The sequence below is a fragment of the Phyllobates terribilis genome, unplaced genomic scaffold (genome assembly GCF_046119375.1).
Source record: "Phyllobates terribilis strain yellow unplaced genomic scaffold, ASM4611937v1 Scaffold_7__3_contigs__length_470593459, whole genome shotgun sequence".
NCBI lineage: Eukaryota > Metazoa > Chordata > Amphibia > Anura > Dendrobatidae > Phyllobates > Phyllobates terribilis.
Genome location: NW_027362767.1, coordinates 243321383 through 243346385, shown reverse-complemented (window position 1 = coordinate 243346385; position 25003 = coordinate 243321383). Strand labels below are relative to the sequence as shown.

At 47.0% G+C, this 25003-nt stretch overlaps 1 protein-coding gene across 1 annotated transcript; it reads left to right on the top strand.

Moving 5' to 3' along the window:
- The first annotated feature begins 1676 nt into the window (after nt 1-1676).
- Nucleotides 1677-24467, top strand: PHF8 (PHD finger protein 8). Its single transcript, XM_073640033.1, has 22 exons — nt 1677-1908; nt 3492-3733; nt 3979-4064; nt 4617-4734; nt 8821-8981; nt 9409-9550; nt 9757-9943; nt 14094-14256; nt 14340-14427; nt 15130-15236; nt 15568-15659; nt 15922-16011; nt 16100-16330; nt 17575-17699; nt 17924-18114; nt 18352-18437; nt 18510-18637; nt 19088-19437; nt 19535-19630; nt 21858-21967; nt 22059-22332; nt 22417-24467. Exons 2-22 carry the CDS (start codon nt 3636-3638, stop codon nt 22506-22508), a joined length of 3015 nt encoding a protein of 1004 aa, XP_073496134.1. The 5' UTR covers nt 1677-1908; nt 3492-3635; the 3' UTR covers nt 22509-24467.
- The last annotated feature ends 536 nt before the right edge of the window (nt 24468-25003 follow it).

Sequence of the window (25003 nt, the reverse complement as noted above, 5' to 3'; positions counted from 1 at the left end):
GTGAGATGGGACTGAGATGATGAGTGCTCTACTAGTGAGATGGGTGGAGATGTTGAATGCAATACTGGTGAGATGGGACTGAAATTATGAATTCTCTACTAGTGAGATTGGTGGAGATGATGAATGCAATACTGGTGAGATGGGCTGCTGTGATTATGAATGTTTTACTAGTGAGATTAGCTGAGAGGATGAGTGCTCTACTAGTGAGATTGGCCGAGATGATGAATGCTCTACTAGTGAGATGGGCCGAGATGATGAATGCTCTACTAGTGAGATGGGCCGAGAGGATGAGTGCACTGCTGGTGAGATGGGCTGAGATGATGAATGTTCTACTAGTGAAATGGGCCAAGAGGATAAATGCTTTACTAGTGATATGGGCTGACAGGATGAACGCTCTACTAGTGAGATGGGCCGAGAGGATGAATGCACTACTAGTGCGATGGGCTGATATGATGAATGCTCTACTAGTGAGATGGGACTGAGATGATGAGTGCTCTACTAGTGAGATTGGTGGAGATGATGAATGCAATGCTGGTGAGATTGGCTGCTGTGATGATGAATGCTGTACTAGTGAGATTGGTGGAGATGATGAATGCAATGCTGGTGAGATTGGCTGCTGTGATGATGAATGCTGTACTAGTGAGATGGGCCGAGATGATGAATGCTCTATTAGGAAGATGGTCCATGATGATAAATGCTCTATTAGTGAGATTGGCTGAGATGACAAATGCTCTAGTGAGATGGGCTGTGATGATGAATGCTCTACTAGTGAGATGGGCTGTGATGATGAATGCTCTACTAGTGAGATGGGCTGTGATGATGAATGCTCTACTAGTGAGATGGGCTGTGATGATGAATGCTCTACTAGTGAGATGGGCTGTGATGATGAATGCTCTACCAGTGAGATGGGCTGTGATGATGAATGCTCTACCAATGAGATGGGCCGAGATGATGAATGCTCTACCAGTGAGATGGGCCGAAATGATGAATGCTCTACTAGTGACTACTTACCATGCTAACCTGACAAGCAGAAAGGCAAAGGGATTCGACAGAAGGATGCAACGCCTGGCGCTGAAGCCCGGATAGGTAACACTAGATGACATCTTCTGGATGAGCGCTGGTCATTGAAGATCCCAACCACTGTGTAAGTTTATTATCTAATGCTAATGAGACCGGAGCTTTATTACTGTCTAGGGGGCATTATAGTTTAGAAAGGGGCACAAAAGGGGTATTACTATAATGTAAGCCAACTAACCCTTTGTAAACCCAATCACTTATGCAAATCACTAAGCAGGGGCCGTCTGCCGACTTTGATTCCAGTTTTTGTGCCCTGGAATGTTTTGAGCCAGCCTGTCCTTGATGTATTTTGACGTGGAGCATCACTTTCTGTTTGCAATATGAGATTTGTGGCCCGATATTATTTTACCCTTCACATCGCGCTCTTAGATGCCCATGAGACCAGTTCTCATTAATAAACCAGTGGGGAAAAATGTATTTTCTGTGAATCATTCTCTCCAGGACTGTAGATTACACTTGTTGCTATCACTTATTAAGTGACATGTGCGAACAGGGCAGGAGCCTGCACAGCCAGCATGTAGGAATAATGCTCTGCCACCACCAATATGGCGCCGAGCGGACGATGGAGTTTTGACAAAACTTTATTGATGTGCACAGGTCGCTGAGCTCTGATGCTTACACTGGGCGGAGCTAGCAAGTTAATGGCGTCGCGAAGGCCCAAGTCCCCTCCGTCACAAATGCCGCGGTCCCCGTGGTCCCTGACTGGGTTTTACCGCTGTCAGCTCAGCCCCTGACCGGCTGCAGCCCTCCCGCTCCTCCGGCCGCTCCTCTCCGCAGCGCACGGCTCTGACCTCCGCTGGAGCAGGGGCGCCGCACAGGCCTCGGCCTCAGGTAAACCCGCGGCCGGGCCCGACACAGCACACAGCGGCCGGGAAAAGAGCGACTGCTGGGGAGTCCTGACCCTCCATAGCGCACCGTGTGCACTGCCCCTGTAGTAACACGTCACAGCCGGCGGGGAGACTACCACCCCCATCATTGTCATCACTGTTATCATAATCACAGACAGCAGAGAGACTACCACCTCCACCATTGTTATCACTCTCATCATCACCCCATCATTACATGCTCCACCAGCCTCCCCTACATGACCCCCTGTAGTGATGCAGCCGGAGTGCCCCTGCTACTGCCCCTACTAATCGTCTGATGACCCTCTGCCAGCTGCAGTGCCTTTATATTAATCTGCCATATTGCCCCTGGTGCCATAGTAATGATTGTCTGTGGGCTCATATGATTTCACCCGTCGTGCCTGTGTTTTATCGTCTGTCATAAATTACCATGCTCTGCCAGTGTCCCTTTATTAGTCGTATTGCCCGTTTTGTGCTAGTGCCCGCTTATAGCTCTCTGCTCCCTTATAGTAGTTTCTGTCACAGTTCTACCTCCTGCCATCCAGTGTCCTTATAATAGTGTGAATATAGTTCCAGTGCAGTGCTTTTGTCTTTAGTGCCGAACCGATAAACAGCGCCAACCATGGTGCCCCTATACCAGTGCCTGCCATGTGTGATGCCAACCATGGTGCCCCTATATTAGTGCCTGCCATATGTGATGTAAACCTTGGTGCCCCTATCACAGTGCCTGCTTTGTGATGTCAACCTTGAGTCCGCTATACTAGTGCCTACAATATGTGATGCCAACCATGATGCCTCTGTACCAGTGCCTGCCATATGTGATGCTTACCATATGTGATGCCAATCGTGGTGCCCCTATATTAGTGCCTGCTATGTGGTGCCAATGACAGTGCCACTATAAAAGTGCCTGCCATGTGTGATGCCAACCATAGTGCCCCTATACCAATTCCTGCCATGTGTGATGCCAACCATGGTGCCCCTATACCAGTGCCTGCCATGTGTGATGCCAACCATGGTGCTCCTATACCAGTACCTGCCATGTGTGATGCCAACCGTGGTGCCCCCTCCAGGAGATGGTGGCTGGTAGTGTTTTATCCTTTATGTTATGAATACAGTAGTGAGTGGCTGAAGAGTGGGCCGGTCACTTTTAACCTCTTTCCTGAACCTGTGCCCAGCGAGTGCTTTTTCCATTCGTGAGCTTTTCTTGGGGTTTTGCGCTGTTTCCAGGTGGGCTTCGGAGCAAACCTGAAATAGTTGTTGTCTGCACATACCTGTATAGTGTCTGCAGGAGCAGCTGTTATAGTGCTGATATTTTGCCAGCCAAGATCCTCTATAATAGTGTCCTTATGATGCCAGTCCAGTGCTGTACCCGTCACATACCCTATAATAGAGCTTGTCCAGCTGCCCCCATAACATGCTGTGATCTCCCACGTTGCATCCTTTGAAGATCCAGTGTTCATTATGACTGGCGGTGCCACAATACAGATGGGCCATCATTAGGTCAGCCCTGGAGGACCCCCTTAATGGCCATGGACGTAGAGTAACGCATCCTCTGCCTTCTCTCTGCAGGTTCCTCCACAATCCTCCTTTCATGAGAAGCGTTTACTGATAGCGGCAGATTACAGCATCACTCGGATCGTCCATGTGTCAATCACCGAGTGAGGGGAGATTAAGAGGAAGCTCCTAACCCCTGTGTGCAGTGACCCCCGCAGGATGGCGTCTGTGCCCGTCTACTGCTTGTGCCGTCTGCCCTATGATGTGACCCGCTTCATGATCGAATGCGATGTCTGTCAAGACTGGTTCCACGGCAGGTAGGTTGTGCTTTGCCTTCTTAAAGGGACATGACATGTTTGGTTGACAATGCCATTGTTGGAAACCCTCTTGATAGCAGTGGTGGTCTCCTCACAATCTGCAGAGGGCTGGGGGGAATTTTACATATTATTCAGACCCTTTGGTAAAGTCGGGGATTCCTATATTGAAGCTGCCCCCTCTCTATGTGGCTGACATGCACTGTGGGAGTCACACTATGGCTTACACCCTCCTCTCTTATTCACAGCTGTGTTGGTGTCGAGGAGGAAAACGCGTCCGAGATCGACCTGTATCATTGCCCAAACTGCCAGATCACTCATGGGCCGTCAGTCAGTAAGTACTTTCCCTCACCTGGGGAGGTGGCCGCCTGCCAGCTTTTGGCACATTGCAGGGAAGGACGCTTTTAATACTAGTGCCAGGGAAGGGGCTGTTACCTTTGTGGCCAATAACGAGCTCTGAGAAGTGACAAATTGTACTTTTATCCTATGTGCCAGCGCTCAGACTTTCCTTGGTAAACCCTGCACCATCCTTGGTTTGGGTTGGCTGCTCCATTGTTCATCAATCTCTGAAGTGCTAAAATCTTAGGCATGTGGGATGTTACCCTGGGTCAGCACATGCAAAAGCCTGAGCACTTTTTGGGTTGGCCCGCCCACTAGGCACTTGTGACTTCATTAGCATATGGGATAAAAGTTTGATTTCTCAGACCTCTCTAAGGCCACATAGGCACGTGCACACTTCTTCTGTGTAAGTCCCCCACCAGGCACGAGCATTGGTGTAATGGCCAGAAAGAAGCGGATTCATGCACTTTAGTTCCCAGAATGCACGGCGGCAGATTTGTGCCGTCTTTCGCTCTCATGCTAATTCTGCAATCTTCCGTTAATTCAGTGAAGAAAAGACGAGGAACCTCAAAGCAAGATCCTTGTGTGAGCAAGGAAGTGGGGAAGCTCGTGCAGACCGGAAGCGCCAGCTTCATCAAGGAGTTGAGAAGTAGGAACTTTCCAAGGTAAGCCGGACTTGTGGATGAGGATGTGAGGGGTTAATGCAGGACGCAGAAGGTCTCATCCATTGTATGGGGGGCAATGCTTTCTATTACTCCAGTCGCTCCTTTCTGCACTGCAGTCATATGAGAAATAATACTGTTGTCATTCAGAACGTCTCCTGCTCTGAACCTTCCATATGCTGAAGATGTAGATCAGATCTGGGCAAACTGTGGCCCTTTGGCTATTCCTGCTGGGCCCGTATTCCCGGGAAAGCCAAATAGCTGGGGACAGTGGCGTCCTGCACCATGCTGGATCCCTCCCTGCATCTGTATTCCAGTGGTGTCTGCATTCTCAGGCATCGTACTGTGTGGGAGGCTGTAGGGTTTTCATATCTTGTGGGGCCTGCGGGAGCAATCATACTACATGTGGTGTTCAATCATGCTGTGTAAGGGGGCGGTGGGGGAATCATATTGTGGGTGTGGCAGTGAGGGCATTTTATGCTGTGGGGGCATCATATGCTCTGCAGGGCTGTGTTGCATTATACGATGGTGGGGGGAGCTGAGTGGGCATCATACTGTGTGGAGGGGCTATGTGGACATTGTAATGTGGGTGGGGGCTGTTGCTCAAGGTAGATATATCCTTAAAGCGCACCTGTCAGCAGGATTGTGCTCAGTAAACTACATACACTGTCAGGTGGGTGACATTACGCGGATTAACATGATGCCTTTGTTGATGAAATCCGTCCTGTGGTTCTAGTATAATCTTTATTCTCATTTCATGTGCAATTGGGTATGTGAAATTCTGACATCTACATGCATTAAAATGGCGCCTACTCTCTCACATGCGCAGTAACGTCTCTCATTTGCCGATAGATGCTACTGCACACACGCGGGTGCCATATTGCCAAAGGCAAATCCCTTTAGCAATATGGCACATACCCAATTGCACATGCAATATTTAAAATAGGGGGCAGGTCACTGAACGCACAGTGACCTGTCAGAAAGCAGACAGATGAATACACAAGCAGAGCACCAAGATAGAGCGCCCCCCACAGGCCACCCAGAGCATGAGCATCTCATTATCTCAGAAATGAGAATAAAGATTATACAAGAACCACAGGACGGATTTCATCAACAAAGGTATCATGTTAATCCGCGTAATGTCACCCACCTGACAGTGTATGTAGTTTACTGAGCACAATCCTGCTGACAGGTGCGCTTTAAGGCTGACTTACAGGAGCATGATTTACTTCTGATTCATAAACTTTATAACAAGCTGTGAATTATTTGGTGTTGAGGATACTGGATACAATGATAGCAGAAGTGGAGTCGGCAGACTTAATTTTGCTCAATAGTAGATAATTTTGTTCAATATTAAGCAATAAAAAAAAATGTAAGTTCGGCCCTTCACCAAAATCACGGTCTTATGTGGCCACTTGGGGAAATGATTTGCCCACCCCTGATATAGATAACTAGATGGTGGCCCGATTCTAACGCATCGGGTATTCTAGAATATGTATGCGGCAGACCGGGCGCAATAAGCAGAGCGGTGTTTAAATTTGGCGCCAAAATCGCTGATTAGTCGTGTGGCGCCCCTGAGGGTTCAGTCGCCACAGGGGTACTGCACCTCAGCTTGAGGTGTGGTATCTCCTCTTCCAGGTAAGGATGGAGCATCTCTCAGGACCCCACTTCACCACTCAACACTACACCACTCCTGTCCTGAAGGGGGCCTAAATGCACCAGGGTGCTGCCCCGTCCCGGGATATAGGAGATGGGGGGAACCAAAGATAGGGGGAACCATGTAGTGGGTGAGGGTGGAGGACACACTTTTAGGGTACACTTACTAATTCATATTTAATCACGGCCATCTTAGGTTCAAGGTCTTTGATTGTGATCTTCATTAGTGATTGTGGTCTTCGTCTCTGATTGTGGTGATCGACCAGAGTTCAGTAATAGGCCTCATCTGACTGAAGATACACGGTCCTCGTTCTCTGGCCTTGAGGCGAGGAGCGGGTTAGCGTTAACCACTGTCTCTACCCGGTCAAGGTCCCTACCTAAGAAGGCCTGGAGGGGAGCAGAGGAGACAAGCTCCACAGGCAAAAGGATCCCAGGGGGATACGGATGGAGCGGCATACGCCACCTGTATTTCTTACTCTGGCCCAGTCATAACCCCGCCTCAGCCTGTTATTTCCTACACGGCCCTGCACCCACCATTCCTCATCTCACTGCCCTGAGGCCTGCTCCGCCTGCGGGGAGCCGTCCCATCTAAGCTGCCTGTAACACCGGCCTCAGTGGACTGAAGCAGCGCTGGTGCTCATCACCGGAAACCGTAGGTGGCGTAGTTGGAAAAACCACTCAACCCTGAAAGCCCATTAAATCTTTTATGTGACCGCCCTGGGCACGGACTGGGTCCGGGCCACGGCTGCAACCCCGAGACACCTACACTGACCCGGCTCAGAGTACCCCATTTCCCAGGGAGGGCTGTGAGCGTCACAGTCGCGGCCGGCGACCTCGACCAATCAGCAAAGCGGTGTTTAAATTTGGCGGCAATATCGCTGACTGGTCGTGGCTGCGACCAATCAGCTAATCGTATTAGTGAGGACCGGGGAGCGGCGCTGCCTGTGCGGGTGCTTCCGCTGCGAGCAGCCTGGAGATGACCGGCTGCTCGCAGCATAAGTACCCCGACCGGCGGCGCTGCTCCCCCCTTCACACTTGCCGTCGGGAGATCAGCGGCCCTAGCCGCTGATCTCCCGACGGTAGCCTCATGGAGGTCAGCGGCGCCGCTGGTCGGGGTACTTCTGCTGCGAGCAGCCGGTCATCTTCCGGCTGCATCGCCGCTGACCTCTGTGCGGCAGATGAGCTGCTAACGGCCGCCATCTTTTCCTGAAATCCTGCGTCGCTGATTGGCCGCTGCCGGACCAATCAGCGACGCAGGATTTTCTGGACAGAAGGACAGACAGACGGGATAAGACGATTATATATGTTACTGTAAAAGTCAGAAGGCCGGTAAAACCTAGGATTTACTGGTCAATCTGGACATTTACCGAGGCAGTCGGTAAAAGCTCAAAATGAAAAATAAAATTGGACTTTTACTGGTGAAGTCTTGGTAAATGTTAACATTTACCGTCGAGCGTGGTAAAAGTCAGAAATATCAGGTGTGAAGATGGAACATCTGACTTTAACCAAGCGCAGTCGGTAAATGTGCACATTAAAATGTAGCTGAGAAGGGTGTAATAAAAAGTGTAAGCCAACGCGGGAAAGGTGTCTGATTAGGCAGATACGGCGAGGAAATGGAGGACACAGTGTTCAAAGTTTTTATAAATGTAATAAGAGTAAATGGGGAAAATATGGTAATAACAATGAACAAAATCTGCTACCCTGTAAGGTATCTGCTACCCTGTAACGTATGTACGTTCTATATATACAGATGTCAATCCTGACTTACATAAATGTTTTCTATTTGCATTTGTTCATTTGCATTTTGAAAAATAAAAATATTTCTAACGATTAAGGCCTTCATCAGAGTCGGAAATTGCGTTTAGTTAACTTTTACCACCATCATCTGCTGGTAAGAGTCAGAATTCTGTGACTCAAAGTTACTTTTACCAACACATGCTGGTAAATGTAAATATTTACCAATTCGCCCAGGTAAAAGTCCAAAATCGTTAGTTTATATGGAATACATCTGACTTTTACCAATGCTGTTGAGAAATGTTAAGATTTACCAAGACTTCACCGGTAAAAGTCCAATTTTACTTTTCATTTTGAGCTTTTACCGACGGCCTCGGTAAATGTCCAGATTGACCGGTAAATCCTAGGTTTTACCGGCCTTCTGACTTTTACAGTAACATATATATTACATAGGGCGGCTACAGCCTATATCCACCACTAGGGGGAACTGCACATGATTCATACCTTTAACTGTGTGCAAGACGCTCCCCCTAGTGGTGGATGCTGGGATGAGATCTATTAGTTTATTATTGATGCCTGTGGTCCCTTTTGTTACTTTGGTATTTACTTATATGCACTGTGAATCATTTTAATAACTTTTTCAGTAATATCCATTGATGTTTTGGACTGTATTTTTTTCTTTTTTTACTATATATCCAGTGCAGACGATGTGATCCTGAAGCCACAGGGAGCTCAGCTAACCGTGGAGTACTTGGAGGAAAACAGCTTCAGCGTCCCTATCCTGGTTCAGAAAAAAGATGGTCTTGGGATGACCCTTCCCCCTCTGTCCTTCGCAGTGAATGATGTGGAGTATTATGTAGGTGAGTTAGCGCCTTAGAGCCTTAGGGGGTGTTACACATCTGACATTCATGGTACATGGACAGACTGCGGTGTCCGGACCGGCCACTGGTCTCCTGATCTGAGTGGCTGTTAATTTGGGGGTCAGGAGATCTAAGGACGGTCTGATCATACTCCGATAATGTCGAATGTGTGACCCTGGTCTTTTTCATATTATAGCCTTAGCAGACTGAATTGTATTGAACGGGTTTGTTTGATGTGGAGAACAGGGGCCCCATGTCCCCCCATTAGCAGTGATGGGGGCCCTAATACTAGGCTGTCTCTGTATCCCCCCATAGGTTATACTAGAGACCGCTGCTCATGAACAGGATGCTCTCCAGACCTCTCCTGCTGACTGATCAGAATACCTCTTGTAAATCCGCTTTAACCTCTGCATTTCTGTATTTTCAGGGGGGGAGAAGGAGATAGATGTCATCGACGTGACAAGACAAGCCGACATGAAGATGAAGCTGAAGGATTTTGTAAAATATTACAATAGCCCCAAAAGGGAGAAGGTGCTGAACGTTATCAGCTTGGAGTTTTCTGAGACAAGGTGACTACTGTGACTGACATTAAAAGGGAGTGGGGTCCGAGCGGTGGAGCATGACCCCCGCATTCCCACTTTGGTGGTCTCTCACTCAGTGTCCTGCTTCGCCACCTCCGCCTCTAGTGGCTTTGCACTAGGCATAACACAGTCTATCCCCTTCTTCTCTCCATCAGTGGTATTTCTTGGTCTTATCATTTGCATCTTTTCAATAGGTTATCGAACCTTGTGGAAACTCCAAAAATTGTCCGCAAACTTTCCTGGGTTGAAAACTTGTGGCCCGAGCAAAGTATATTTGAGAGACCGAATGTTCAGAAATACTGCCTGATGGGCGTCAAGGACAGTTATACAGACTTCCACATAGACTTTGGGGGTACCTCTGTCTGGTACCACGTGTTAAAGGTAAGCTTACACCCTTGCTGTGCCAAGAATGCCAGTGGTGCCAGGCATCTAAGTGACCCCTGGGCATGGACAAGCGCTTTGAATTGTCAGAAGCATTTTTTTTCATCTCCCTGTATCAGACCATGTGTCCTAATTTAAAGGGTTTCTCCTTTTTTTTTTTTTTTTTTTTTTGTTTCTTAACCCCTTCCCGACCCGTGTCACACCGTTTGTGACATGGAAAACAGTTCGTTCCCGACCCATGTCACAGCGTCTGTGACATGGAGGGAAAGACCCCCTGCAGCGCCTGCGAGCGGGGTCGCTCAGGTGTCACAGTTGCTACTGCAACTGGACATCCTGAAGTCGACCCCCCGGGGGGTGGATTAACCCCCCCGTGCCTGGGACCCCTCCGATTGGCTGTTTCATTTTCACTTTTAATGAAACTGCCAATCGGTATGAATTAAATATTTCACCAATGAAAATTGGTGTAATATTTAAATCTGGGCATGGCCTGATGCTTACAGCATCAGCCATTGGCTGGGGGGAGTGTCACCTCTGTCCCCCCCTCCCCCCAGATCTGATTGGGGGGCTAGCGTCACATGGATACTAGCCCCAATCAGATGTGGAGGGAGTTTTTAATGATGGCCGCAACTGCCCGTCCATGGATCGGGTGCCGGCCGTTGTGGACCCTCTGCTGCTGCCTCCTGTGGACCCTCTGCTGCTGCCCCCTCGTGGACCCTCTGCAGCTGCCCCCCCGTGGATCGCCTGCTGCCGCCGCTGATCGCCTGCTGCCGCCGCTGATCTGCATCAGGTAGTATTGCCCCCGCTCCCCCCCGACCCCCCCTCCACTCCACCCTGCCCCCCCCTCCACCCCCGACCCCCCCTCCACTTTCATACCTGCACCCCGACCTCCGCTCCCTCTGCTCCCTCTCCCACGTCTTCATCCACCGGCTGCTGCTCTCCTTCTGACAGCCGGTGGACTGTGATCACAGCAGCAGCAGGCTCAGTGTAAATGCCCTGCTCCTGTGATCAAACCCACCATCCCCCAGTCCCAGTGATATCACCCCCCACCTCCCAATAATCACCCCTCCCCCAGTGTTCACCCCCCCTGTCCCCAGTGTTCACCCCCCCTGTCCCCAGTGTTCACCCCCCCTGACCCCAGTGTTCACCCCCCCAGTGTTCACCCCCCCTGTCTCCAGTGTTCACTCCCCATCCCCAGTGTGCACCCCCCCATCCCAGTAATCATCCCCCCCCCCCGCAAACCCAGTGATCACCCCCCTTGCTGCTGCCGGCTCCTGCCCCAGTGATCACCCCCCTTGCTGCTGCCGGCTCCTGCCCCAGTGATCACCCCCCTTGCTGCTGCCGGCTCCTGCCCCAGTGATCACCCCCCTTGCTACTGCCGGCTCCTGCCCCAGTGATCACCCCCCTTGCTGCAGCTGCTGGCTCCTCCATCTCTTCAGCCCCCCCCCTACGCCTGACAGCCCCCGTACGCCTGACAGCCCCCGTACACCTGACAGCCCCCCTACACCTGACAGCCCCCCTACGCCTGACAGCCCCCCTACGCCTGACAGCCCCCCTACGCCTGACAGCCCCCCTACGCCTGACAGCCCCCACACGTGACTGCAGAAGGTTACACCAAGCACACACACACACACACACGTACACTCACACTATAATAAAGTTTCGATTTTTTTTTTTTTTTTTTTTTTACACACGCACACAGCACACAAAATGTCCCGCCCGTCCCACTCATCCCAGTCTAGGGCGTACTCAGCTTAGTAGGCTATGTCAGGTTGGTGTGTGTGTTGTAGTGTGTGTGTGTGTGTGTGGTGTATACACTACAATATACCACACCGCACACCAACCTGACATACACTACACAATGGTGTCCACTAACAAATTGGAACCATGTTGCGTTTGGAGAGTCCCTGTGTGCCCAAACATTGGAGCTCCCCAACAAGTGACCCCATTTTGGAAACTAGACCCCCCAAGGCACCTATCTAGATGCATAGTGAGCACTTGAAACCCCCAGGTGCTTCACAAATTGATTCATAAAAATGAAAAAGTGGAAAAAAAAACACTTTTTTATTTTTACGGATTAATTTGTGAAGGACCTGGGGGTTCCAAGTGCTCACTATGCATCTAGATAGGTGCCTTGGGGGGTCTAGTTTCCAAAATGGGGTCACTTGTGGGGGAGCTCCAATGTTTGGCCACACAGCGGCTCTCCAAACGCAACATGGTGTCTTCTAACAATTTGAGCCGACAATTTGTTAGCGGACACCATGTTGCTTTTGGAGAGCCGCTGTGTGCCCAAACATTGGAGCTCCCCAACAAGTGACCCCATTTTGGAAACTAGACCCCCCCAAGGCACCTATCTAGATGCATAGTGAGCACTTGGAACCCCCAGGTGCTTCACAAATTGATTCATAAAAATGAAAAAGTGGAAAAAAAAACACTTTTTTATTTTTACGGATTAATTTGTGAAGGACCTGGGGGTTCCAAGTGCTCACTATGCATCTAGATAGGTGCCTTGGGGGGTCTAGTTTCCAAAATGGGGTCACTTGTGGGGGAGCTCCAATGTTTGGCCACACAGCGGCTCTCCAAACGCGACATGGTGTCCGCTAACAAATTGAATGGAAAATCGGCTCAAATTGTTAGCGGACACCATGTTGCGTTTGGAGAGCCCCTAATGTGCCTAAACAGTGGAGCTCCCCCACAAGTGACCCCACTTTGGAAACTAGACCCCCCAAGGCACCTATCTAGATGCATAGTGAGCACTTGGAACCCCCAGGTGCTTCACAAAATGATCTGTGAAAACAAAAAAGTACTTTTTTTTTCACAAAAATTTTCTTTTAGCCTAAATTTTTTAATTTTCACATGGGTAACAGGATAAAATGCATCCTAAAATGTATTGGTCAATTTCTCCTGAGTACACTGATACCTCATATGTGGTCATAAACCACTGTTTGGGCACATGACAGGGCTCAGAAGAGAAGGAGCGCAATTTGACTTTTGGAGCTAATTTTCCATTCAAAAAGTAAAATGGCGCTCCTTCCCTTCTGAGCCCTGCCGTGTGCCCAAACAGTGGTTTATGACCACATATGAGGTATCAGTGTACTAAGGAGAAATTGACCAACAAATTTTAGGATGCATTTTATCCTGTTACCCATGTGAAAATTAAAAAATTTAGGCTAAAAGAAAATTTTTGTTAGAAAAATAAAAATGTTCATTTTTTTCTTCCATGTGGCTTTAGTTCCTGTGATGCACCTGAAGGGTTAATAATCTTCTTGAATGTAGTTTTGAGTAGCTTGAGGGGTGCAGTTTTTGGAATGGTGTCACTTTTGGGTGTTTTCTGTCATGTACACCCCTCAAAGGGACTTCAAATGTGATGTGGTCACTAAAAAAAATGGCTTTGCAAATTTTGCTGGAAAAAAGAAAATTTGCTGATGAACTTTGAACCCTTCTAACTTCCTACCAAAAATTTTTTTTTTTTCAAAAATTGTGCTGATGTAAAGTAGACATGTGGGAAATGTTATTTATTAACTATTTTGTGTCACATCACTCTCTAGTTTAGCAGAATAAAAATTCAAAATTTGAAAATTGCAAAATTTTCAAAATTTTTCCCATATTTTTGATTTTTTCACAAATAAACGCAAATATTATCGACCTAAATTTAATACTAACATGAAGCCCAATATGTCACGAAAAAACAATCTCAGAATCGCTAGGATCCGTTGAAGTGTTCCAGAGTTTTTACTTCGTAAAGGGACACTGGTCAGAATTGACAAAAATGCCAAGGTCTTTAGGGTCAAAATAGGCTGGGTCCTGAAGGAGTTAAGGGTTCTTTAATGACAATTGAGCAGAACTAATCTGTGTCAGATCCCAGTAGCGGCACCATAGTAAAAAATAGAGAATTGCATTGCATCCATTGAAATCAATGGACTGTCTGGGGAATGTGTGGACGCACCAGGCTCTCCACAGCACGCACAGTATGCTAGGAGTAGTAGATTTGCAGCAGCTGGAAAGCATTAGTCCTGGGATTGGCGTATTGTGCAGATGTACTTGCTGAAGCATTTGCATAAAGTCATTCAGTGAGGACAGTCGCTAATGTGGCCCTGCGCTCCCTTGTGCTGTGGATTGCGGCCATAATGTTCGTTTTTTTTTTCTTCTGTAGGGAGAAAAGATTTTCTACTTGATACAACCCACAAAGACTAACCTGGCCTTGTTTGAGTGTTGGAGCAGCTCCTCAAACCAGAATGAAATGTTCTTTGGTGATCAAGTGGATAAGTGTTACCGGTGTCCAGTGAAGCAAGGGCAGACGCTCTTCATCCCCACAGGTGACCATGTTGTTACAGAAGTATTAGATACTACACCCAGATACCATGTCTGTACTTCAGATTATTATGTATTCTCCTCACAGGGTGGATCCATGCTGTGCTCACTCCCGTGGACTGTTTAGCTTTTGGAGGAAACTTTCTGCATAGTCTGAACATTGCCATGCAGCTCAGGTAGGAGAACAGGAACATCGCTGTTCCATACAGACTTATGTCCACTTAAAGGGGTTGTCCATAGGATAGGTGATAACTCGCTGATTGGTGGGTGTTTGACCGGTGGGTCCCATACTGATCGGCAGATTGTGGAACTTATTTTCCCAGATACAGAATAAAACAGCAGGTCGGATGGCTAACAGTCGCTGCCAAAGCTGAGCTCAGGGCCAACAGCCCCATTATGAGTGAATGCAGCGTTGGTTGAGCGGCACACTGGGGAATAAAGGTGCCCCATTCTGCCAATCTAGAAGGTTCCTACTGTAGTGGATGGACCCCCACTGATCCTGTGGATAGGGGTAACTTTTTTTTCATCGGAGAACCCCTTTAAATAGGTAGTCCAGCTGAACTCACCTCCACATCGGGTCATGTGACATCACGTCTACAGAGATTGGCCCCTTGGGACTCACCTGTCATAAGCCTTACAGCCGGCAGGTAGCTATTAGATGTGACCACTCCCGGTCATCTCCTGATCTGGGGGTGAGCAGAACCGGGTTACCCTTTTTAAGGTCAATGTATTTAGGGGTCTTCCCTTTCAGTCCAGTGTCTGACACATTGTGCCCTTTGCCAGTTTTCTTTAATTTTAAATACAATTTGATGATGTAGCCATAATTTAATAGTTTGTTTTATAGCTAAAAAATCTATTTTTTCCCCCTAATTCCACAGAGCGTATGAAATTGAGAAGAGGCTGAGTACAGCTGACCTTTTTAAGTTTCCAAATTTTGAGTCTATCTGTTGGTACGTGGGGAAGCATTTATTGGATACCTTTAAAGGCAAGTACTTGACCCCATTGTTTCCCTTCATCCTTCCTTTTTGGCGTTCTATTGGAAGTCTCCATTCTAGTATTGAAATGCGCTGCTACTCATCAGATAGGACTGATGCGGGGCCCCTATCTAACACTCAGCAGGTATTGTGTGTCCTGGAATGGGTGAAGGACACCTGCCCGGAAGCCTCAGCCACCGTCGTACCTGGCGTGCAGCAGCCTTTCTCAGCTCTCGGTGTGGATATGACAGGCGCTGCACAACACTTTTAATTGAGGCATTAAAGAATGAGATATTTGTGAAGCTTGCGTTTTTCATCCTTACCATATCTTTATGTATTCAGGGCTAAGAGAGAATAGAAGACACCCAGCATCTTATTTACTGCATGGAGCCAAGGCGCTGAACACGGCATTCAAAGTTTGGACCAAGAAGGAGGTGCTTTTTATTTATATAGCTGTTAAAGGGATTAGCCAAGATTTGCAAACAGCGCCACCTCTCCTATAGGCTACGTTTGGTACTGCAGCTCAGAACCATTCATTTGAATACTGGAATAGATGGCGCAGACCTTGGAAATGAATAGCCCGTTTTCTAATTGAAAAAAATCAAGACCCTTCTTATCCCAGACCCTAAATCTACTAATGAAAGCTTCCAAGTGTCTGGGGTTTCTGTCTCAATGTAATTTGGGTTTATTTTTCAGGCAATTATGGATCACGAGGAGGAGATTCCGGAGACCATCATTACTGTGCAGCTCATAAAGGATTTGGATCGTGAAGTCAAACTAATGGAGGTGAAGTTCATCTGTTTGCATCTGTGTCCTATGTGCATTACTTCATACCTTGCACAAGTCGGGTGAAACGTTGTCCTTTCCCCTGTAGGACATCTTCCACCAAAACATTGAGAAAACTGGCAATCTGCTGGGCATGACCCGGAGTCCGATCACTGGCACGTCCTCTTCTGTCATGTCACTGCTGGCCAAGAATTCCAAGAAAAAAGGTCTTAAAGCCAAGGAACTGTTGAGAAAAGTAGGAAGGGGTCATCCAGAAGATGAAATGAGCCCTGAGCTTTCTGACCTCCACGGGATGACCTTGATCCCCAAGGAAGAAATAGTAAGCTTTTTATTCCAATATATCTATGATTAAAAAAAAATCCAAAAATTTGTACCCCTTTTGCAAGATTTCATACATGTAAAACAGATGTGCTGTGGATTTGACATGTAGACATACCATGAAAGAGGACCTTATTTTTCCTTGTTTTTTTATTTCACCTCTCCATTGCGAAGATATTGGCTATCAGATAGTTTGCACCTAATGAGTTAACTTTAGTTATGTCCCAAGTGGGTGTTCAAGTTAATTTTCGCTGGGGGTCTGTACTTTTGCCTCCTGTATGACACTGACCAATCATAAGCAGACAGCAACATAGAAGTGCAGAAGGATCTGTGATAATGTCATCAGGGTCACATGACCAGAGTCCATAGGTGCTGCCAGCCGGAGTGTGCAGCCTAAATAAGTACTGGAGATATATTACACAGTGCAAATTTGTAAATATTAGCAGGAGTTAATGGCTCCACACTTCTGTGCTGTTTAATATACTGTCTGTGCTTATTTGGGTTGCACACTCCGGCTGGCAGCACCTGTGCACTCAGATCTTTTACACTCTATTTTCTGGCTGGAGAAGTGTACTGTCAGGGGAGAAAGCTTTACTATTAAGGGGGCATATGTTGCACTTAAGCGCTGCTTTTCACAGAAAATGTGTAAAAGCCGACCAGGGACCGTGACGTTCAGATCACTAGTCAGAGGCCGGACCCCGCGCCCCTTGAGTGACAGGTGTCTCCCTGTACACACACATGTAGGGAGAAATCAGTCAATCAAGCGGAGTGTGACGTGGAGAAGCCGCTGAGGAACCTGCCTTGGATTAGTCGCATAGGCCACTGTCAGATTTAGTATATTTTCTCTGAAACCCTGCAGTATTTCCATGTAAAACTTATCTGCCTGAACTGACTGCACCAGACCCTGATTTCTGAAGCCTGTAGTTTGAGCTGCATGAATCGGTTGTCAGGTTCCCTTTAATTTTTCATTAGTGTGACTCTAGGTTATAAGAGGGGTCTCTATTTGCCGTCTGCCACTTCTGCCTTGGTTCGTCCTCCAGCTGTTGAACGGATGAGTACGAGTGTTCTCCACTAATATCCCAAGAAAGAAATGGAAGCCTATTGTTACAAATTCCCTCATGTTTGATGGGAGAATAGTGCAGCATGCCATGACAGACCCCTTTATAAATCAATAGAGTCCATTATGTAATGGATCTGCTCCTACAAGAAGCCACAGCCTAAATGTGTTTCATTCCAATCTTTTAGGAAGACGACGACGACGACGAAGACCTCATGGACGACATTGATGAAAAGCCTGATGGCTGCTTACTGGATTCAGAATTGACCGAGAGTAAACTGCTTCTGGTCCTGGCCAATGGTACAAATGTGAGGTTGGTGAATTTCACTTTTGCTGATAATGCTATGAAGTTTCAATGTAAAAGGACTGGAGAGATATAGGAGTCACTTATAGCAGCCACTTTCTGTGTAGACAAAGCAGCTCCATCTGCTGAGAGGCCATGATGGGAGCTGTAGTTACTGGATAGTCCCTGATCTAATATTGCAAGGTGTTTTGTCGTCCTGCTCACTGTAATTTGTAATTATTTTTTTATTCTAGTGGTAAAAAGATCCGCGTAGGAGCAGGCAGCAGGCGTCAGGGGGCTGCCCTAAAAACCCCTAAAAGTGAATCTCTGGATCCAGAACTTTCTCCCAGTGACCCTTTCTTCATGGACTCTGAAGATGACCTTCAAATTGATGAGACACCTCGTAAAGAGAGGAAGTTGGCACCTCCGAAAAGAAAGCTTCATAGTGTGTACCCAGCGTCTGCCTCAGACTGCTAGATGTGCTCGCTGCTTATGTAGTGATGTCATGGGAATTAGCATTAGTAGCTTCTTGTACAGAAATTGGTTCCCACCATCCCAGAAACTGTGCCAGCCTCGTCCATGGACAGTATCTGCTATTACAGCTCAGCCAGCATACCACATTATCTAGAAAGGAGATCCTTTAATCTAAGCCTGTGCAAATCCTTTATTTTTTTTTTTACAGAATTCCCTCGAAAACTACCAAGAGCAAAACCATGTTCAGACCCCAATCGGGTGCGAGAGCCCGGGGAGCTAGAGTTTGACGTGGAGGTAAGTGATCTACTGCTTTGAATTAGAAACGTGTTGTAATATTCTTAGTCTGAAAATGTGATCATGTACCAGGAGGATTACACCACAGACGAGGAGATGGGAGAAGCTGACGGAGACCAACTTGGCGCCAGCAGCGGAGGAATATTGGACCTTCTAAAGGCCAGTCGACAAGTCGGAGGCCCAGACTACGCTGAGATCGAGTAAGGCGAATGTATCCAGCTGCTATTTAATTCTAGTTACCCATTGTTACCTGCTGCCTTTTATGCCTATTTTCTAATGTTAGGAATATGCCGTAACATTGTGATTAGGGGTTTGGGACCCTCTCTTCGACCTTTAACCTGCTCAATAGTGTCACCTACTGTGCATGGAAATGTGACACAACTACATTCAATTGAATAGGGCCATGCTGCTGACTCCTACAAAGCTGAAAGGTGACAGGCTATGCTGTCCATACAAAGGTGGAATGTTCTAGTATTATGCGGTCACTTTTCATGGTGAGAAAACCCCCTTTAAAGCTGGCGGATATGTTCTGATTTGGGCTAAAAAAACCATACACTTTGCAAATGATCTACGTCTGATGTCATGTAATCCCCTCCCTATAATAACCGGTAGTGACCTTGTTTTTTTTTTTTCACTCCTTTAATATACAGTGAAGCTCCTGCATCTCCCAGCACTCAAGAAGCAATCCAGGGCATGCTGTGCATGGCAAATTTGCAAGCCTCCTCCTCCTGTACACCCTCCAGTCTGCAGGCTTGGTGGGCCGCGGGACAGGAGGGTGGTGCTTCAGGAAGTATACCTCAAGGCTGCGGAAAAGCTGTAGGGAGTAACAAGGCGGGAAGCAATGGTACCAGCGGAGGAACGGGAAACGGTAAAGTTATACTCCGGCCGGGGAAAAGGCCAGTAAGACGACCAGCACATCGCAGCATGGACAGCGAGGATGACGACGACAGTACGGATGAGCAGGAAACCTTGGGGGCATGTTTCAAAGACTCTGAATATAGTGAGTGCACATTTGTTATACACGCAAGTTATGTAATGTATTATCAGTGCTGTACGCGGTCACATACATTACATTTATACTGCTGTGCTTCCTACAGTTTATCCTTCTCTGGAGTCAGATGATGACGACCCAGCCCTGAGGTCACGTCCCAAGAAAAAGAAACAGACGGACGATGCTCCATGGAACCCAAAAGGTATTTGTGTGATTGTGACAGGTCTGGTTATTCTTTCTTATGTGCAGCAGTTTTCTTGCAGTCGGGCGATATACAGGAATCGAAGGCAAAAAAAATTATGCAAAAAGGAGCTTGTACATGGTAACAGACAGTTCATACTCCTTACATCTGACTCTGTACTGCTAACATTTATTTTGTAGGATTTCGACAAATAAGGCATAATAAAGACTGCAGTGATTTTTCTTGTAGTCAAAAAACTGACCTATTTCCATTAGTGTTTTAGATCAGATTGTCAGGGGTTTTTTTTATATCTGTTTCAATTTTTTTTTCTTTTTTTTTTACGTGAAAGAAGTTTTTTTAAGATAGGCAGCAAGTGCTGTCCCGTTTTTTTTTTCACACATATATGTATTGGCCAACTAGATCCTTGGCGGATCAAATCGGACAAGTCTCCTTGTTTTCCTGCGGACCACTTGGTCCACAAAAATACACGGACATGTGAACAGCTCTATAGGTACAAGTTCTATCCTGAAAAAAAAAACTGATGTCTGATTGAGGCCTAATGGACAGATGGAAGGGAGTATGAACTACAGTAGGGAAAGTATTTGATACACTGCCGATTTTGCAAGTTTTCCCACCTGCAAAGAATGGAGAGGTCTGTCATTTTTATCGTAAGTACGCTTCACCTGTGAGAGACGGAATCTAAAAAAATATACAGAAAATCACATTATATGATTTTTAATTCATTTCCATTTTATTGCATGAAATATGTAAATATTTGATCACCTACCAACCAGCAAGAATTCTGGCTCTCACAGACCTGTTAGTTTTTCTTGAAGAAGCCCCCCTACTCTGCGCTCATTACCTGTATTAATTGCACCTGTTTGAACTTCTTGCCTGTATAAAAGACACCTGTCCACACACTCAATCAATCACACTCCAACCTCTCCACCATGGCCAAGACCAAAGAGCTGTCTAAGGACATCAGGGACAAACTTGTAGACCTGCACAAGGCTGGGATGGGCTACGGGACAATAGGCAAGCAGCTTGGTGAGAAGGCAACAAATGTTGCCACAATTATTAGAAATTGGAAGAAACACAAGATGACTGTCAATCTTTTTTGGTCTGGGGCTCCATGCAAGATCTCACCTCGTGGAGATAAGGAAGATCCTGAGAAAGGTCAGGAATCAGCCCAGAACTACACGGGAGGACCTGGTCACTGACCTAAAGAGAGCTGGGACCACAGACTCAAACATTATTGTTAGTAGCACACTACGCCGCCATGAATTAAAATCCCACAGGGCACGCAATGTGCCCCTGCTCACGCCAGCACATGTCCAGGCCCTTTTGAAGTTCATCAGAGACCATCTGGATGATCCAGAGGAGGCATGGGAGAAGGTCATGTGGTCAGATGAGACCAAAATAGAACTTTTTAGTATCAACTCCACTCACCGTGTTTGGAGGAAGAAGGATGAGTACAACCCCAAGAACACCGTCCCAACCGTGAAGCATGGTGGGGGAAACATATTTTGGGGGTTCTTTTCTGCAAAGGCGACAGGACGACTGCACCGTATTGAAGGAAGGATGGATGGGGTCATGTATACCGAGATTTTGGCCAACAACCTCCTTCCCTCGGTAAGAGCATTGAAAATGGGTCGTGGCTGGGTCTTCCAGCATAACAATGACCCGAAACACACAACCAGGGCGACTAAGGAGTGGCTCCATAAGAAGCATTTCAAGGTCCTGGAGTGGCCTAGCCAGTCTCCAGACCTGAACCCAATAAAAAAAATCTTTGGAGGGAGCTGAAACTCAATGTTGCCCAGTGACAGCCCCGAAACCTGAAAGATCTGGAGGAGATCTGTATGGAGGAGTGGGCCAAAATCCCTGCTGCAGTGTGTGCAAACCTGGTCAAGAACTACAGGAAACGTCTGATCTCTATAATTGCAAACAAAGGTTTCTGGACCAAATATTAAGTTCTGTTTTTCTATTGTATCAAATAATTAGCATTTTATTGCATGAAATAAGTATGTAAAAATCATACATTGTGATTTTATAGATTTTTTTTTTAGATTCCGTCTCTTGCAGGTGAAGTGTACCTATGATAAAAATTACAGACCTCTCCATTCTTTGTAGGTGGAAAAATGTGCAAAATCGGCAGTGTATCAAATACTTATTCTCCCAACTGTAGCTATTTCTGCAGATTACATGTATAAATACTATCTGATCCAGGGGACATTAATTATTTTTTCAGCGCGGGTCACTCCAACACTTCCTAAACAGGCCCGGCCTATTCGGGAGGGGACGCGCGTGGCCTCGGTGGAGACTGGGTTAGCGGTGGCTGCAGCAAGGCTTTCTCAGCAGGTAAATGAACAAAAAAGTCAGACATGCTATAACTTGGGCATGGTCAGAGGCAACGATTATTATATTACTTACCCCTTCCTCTATGAAATAGGAGCAACAGAAATCCCAGAAGAAAAAAATGCCGAGTAAGAAGAAACTGCCAAGTGAACCTGAATCGCCAGCTCTCCCATCTGAACCAGAGCCCCCTCCACCAGAACCACAGATTGAGGTCTTCTCTGGCAGCCTTGTGGATCATGAATACACAGCAGGACCCAATATATTTGGCATGGCTCAGGTGAACCGAGGCACTACCCCTATGGCACCAGGTGTCTTCCTCTCGCACCGGCGGCTTTCTGCTACCTCTCCATCAAGTCAAGTTGTTCAAGGTAAGGAGTCTGGTTTCTCTTCTAGAACATCAGTTAAGATGATGATGAGGATTCAGTGCAAGTTACACTTATTTCTATTTTCAGGGAAGAGACCCAAGAAAGGCTTGGCAACCGCAAAGCAGCGTTTGGGAAAGATCTTGAAAATCCACAGGAATGGAAAGCTGCTCCTGCTGTGACCTTCCTTCCTATGCTCTTGCTTGACCCCCCCTTCCTTCCTTGGTGGATTAGACTTCTTGTAGGGCCATGGGACAAAGCCCTCAGAGAATGCAGTACTGCCTCCCCTTTGGCTGTCTTTAACAGTTATTTTTTTAAAAACTGCATATAAACATGACATGTTTTACACAGAAACAAACCAAAAAGGCAGGCTGGACAAAGACCCCCCGAGAGCTAGATCCTTACATGACAAAACGGCTGGATGCAGCCTCATCCTTGGCCCTTGCTTGGGCTTTCTCCTTCCATGTGGGTCATGTTGGGACATTTAAACATGGAGTGGAGATCATCTAGTGTGTGCTGATCCTTCCTCAGTTTGCTCCATGGCCTTTGCGTTGTTTTTATTTTCCCCAAGTTTCTTACAAAGGACATGGAGACGTCGATCTTAACCAAGGGGGTAGACTATGAACTCTCTCTACTAGCCTCCCACCACCCTCGAAAGCACTAAAATCATGTTTTTAATCTAATATTGTACTGAGCACTTGGACTGGCGGTTGTAAGAATGAAGATTGGAGCGTTGCTGCTTCTTACCTGGCAGCTCTGGACGACATTAGACCCTGGGCTTCTCCAAGCAGTTCTGATCTCTCCTTGTCCATCCTGCCTTCCCTATACATAGATTTTTTTTCTCCCTTTTATATAGAAGCTGTATTGATGAACTGTCAGACAGGACATTAGTTTTGTTACCACACTCCGACCCTTAAGCCCCCGTCACACTAAGCGAGATCGCTAGCGAGATGGCTGCTGAGTCACTAGTTTTATGACGCAATAGCGATCTCGCTACGTTTGACACGTAGCAGCGACCAGGCCCCTGCTGTGAGATCGCTGGTCGTATCGAAATGGCCTGGACCATTTTTTGATCGTTGAAGCCCCGCTGGGTAGCATGCATCGGTGTGTTTGACACCTTACCAACGACCTCTTTGGCGACTCAGAACCGAGACACATAGGCGTGCATTTGCGTTGCATCGTTATATAGGTCGCTACGGGTCGCCGTATCGTTGCTGCATCGTCGGGAAGATCTGACTGTTTGACTTCTCATCAGTAACCACACAACGACGCAGCAACGATCCCTGCCAGGTCGTATCGTTAGCGACGCTACAGCGATCCCGATAAGTGTGACGGTACCTTTAGGGATTCACACAGATTTCTGGTTCTTTTGTTCCTCTGCAGAAAGGCGAGTGAGAATACATGTACACAAGCTCAGAAAGTTGTTTTGGCTTTTTTGTCCGCGGCATTGATATTTTTTTCTCCATTTGCAACTTATGGTGATGTTTGCAGTGCGGTAACATAGGTTAGGTTGGTTAGTGCAGCACGTCTGCACCGGCCCAGAAAGTCTCTAGTGATTTTTGCAGCGGGTGAAGCACACTCAGTACAGCAGCTCTGGCGCCTTTCATTACATGGGGCAGTGTCTGGTATGGCAGGTGATCCCCCACTTAAATCAGTGGGGCTGAGCGGTATGGACAGGTTGCTGTACTGATTGCACTTTTCCTATCTGCCAGATAGATATAAGGGGTATTCCCATCTCATGTGGACAGGCCAGCGGTGTATGAGATGTCAATCACCCTTTAACGCTAGAGCCTCCATCATTTTTCCATATGAACGGCTCAGGACGATTACACAATAATAGCAAGACTTTACCAGCCACGTGGTAAAAAAAAGGTTTTAGCACTTTGTACAATTGTGTTTTTTTTTTTTAGCAGTACATAATGATAAAAAAAAAAAACACAAAACTCCCATAGCACCCTTGCAGATGTGTGAAGAAACACGTCACCGTGTTTGCACGTCGGCTTCATATTGTCAGGCAGCTGTGTAAGAAGCTTTTCCTATGTTCAGGTTTCTGTTTACTACTTGTAATTTATATATTTTTTTAGACTGTCTGGTTTCCCTCTTCAGTAGCTATAAATGGATACGGCTGCCAGAAGATCACATCTTTCTGTCTTGTGTTTTATCTTTCTTCTCTACAAGGCTAATTTGGATTTGCATAAGGAGTTATGCTAAGCGCACGTTCACACATCAGTTTTTCATGCTTTGTGTAGTCAGACCACAGTTTACAGCTGATTGTGGATTTTGGGAGACAAACTAACCGCCCTCACATTACTATGTGGCTGATAGTTTGTGTCAGGACACCCGCGGCCGGGCCGGGTATTGTGGTTCGGGTGCAGACCATGAAAAACTGATGCAGGCTTGTCCCTGTAATGCATTATTCAGATGGTCACGTTACACAAAGACAAATTAGCCATCGGTTTTTCACGCTTCATACTTGGGACCACAATCCCCAGCCAGACCTCTAGTCTCCTGCCCCAAACTATCAGCCACATAGGCATATATGAAGGCTGTTTGTCTCATAAGACCTGCGATCAGCTGGGGATTGTGCTCCCGCGTACAGAGCTTGAAAAACTTGTGTGAATGTGAACTAATAGTCACATTATTACAGGCCACTTAAATATGCAAATTGTCTCTTCAG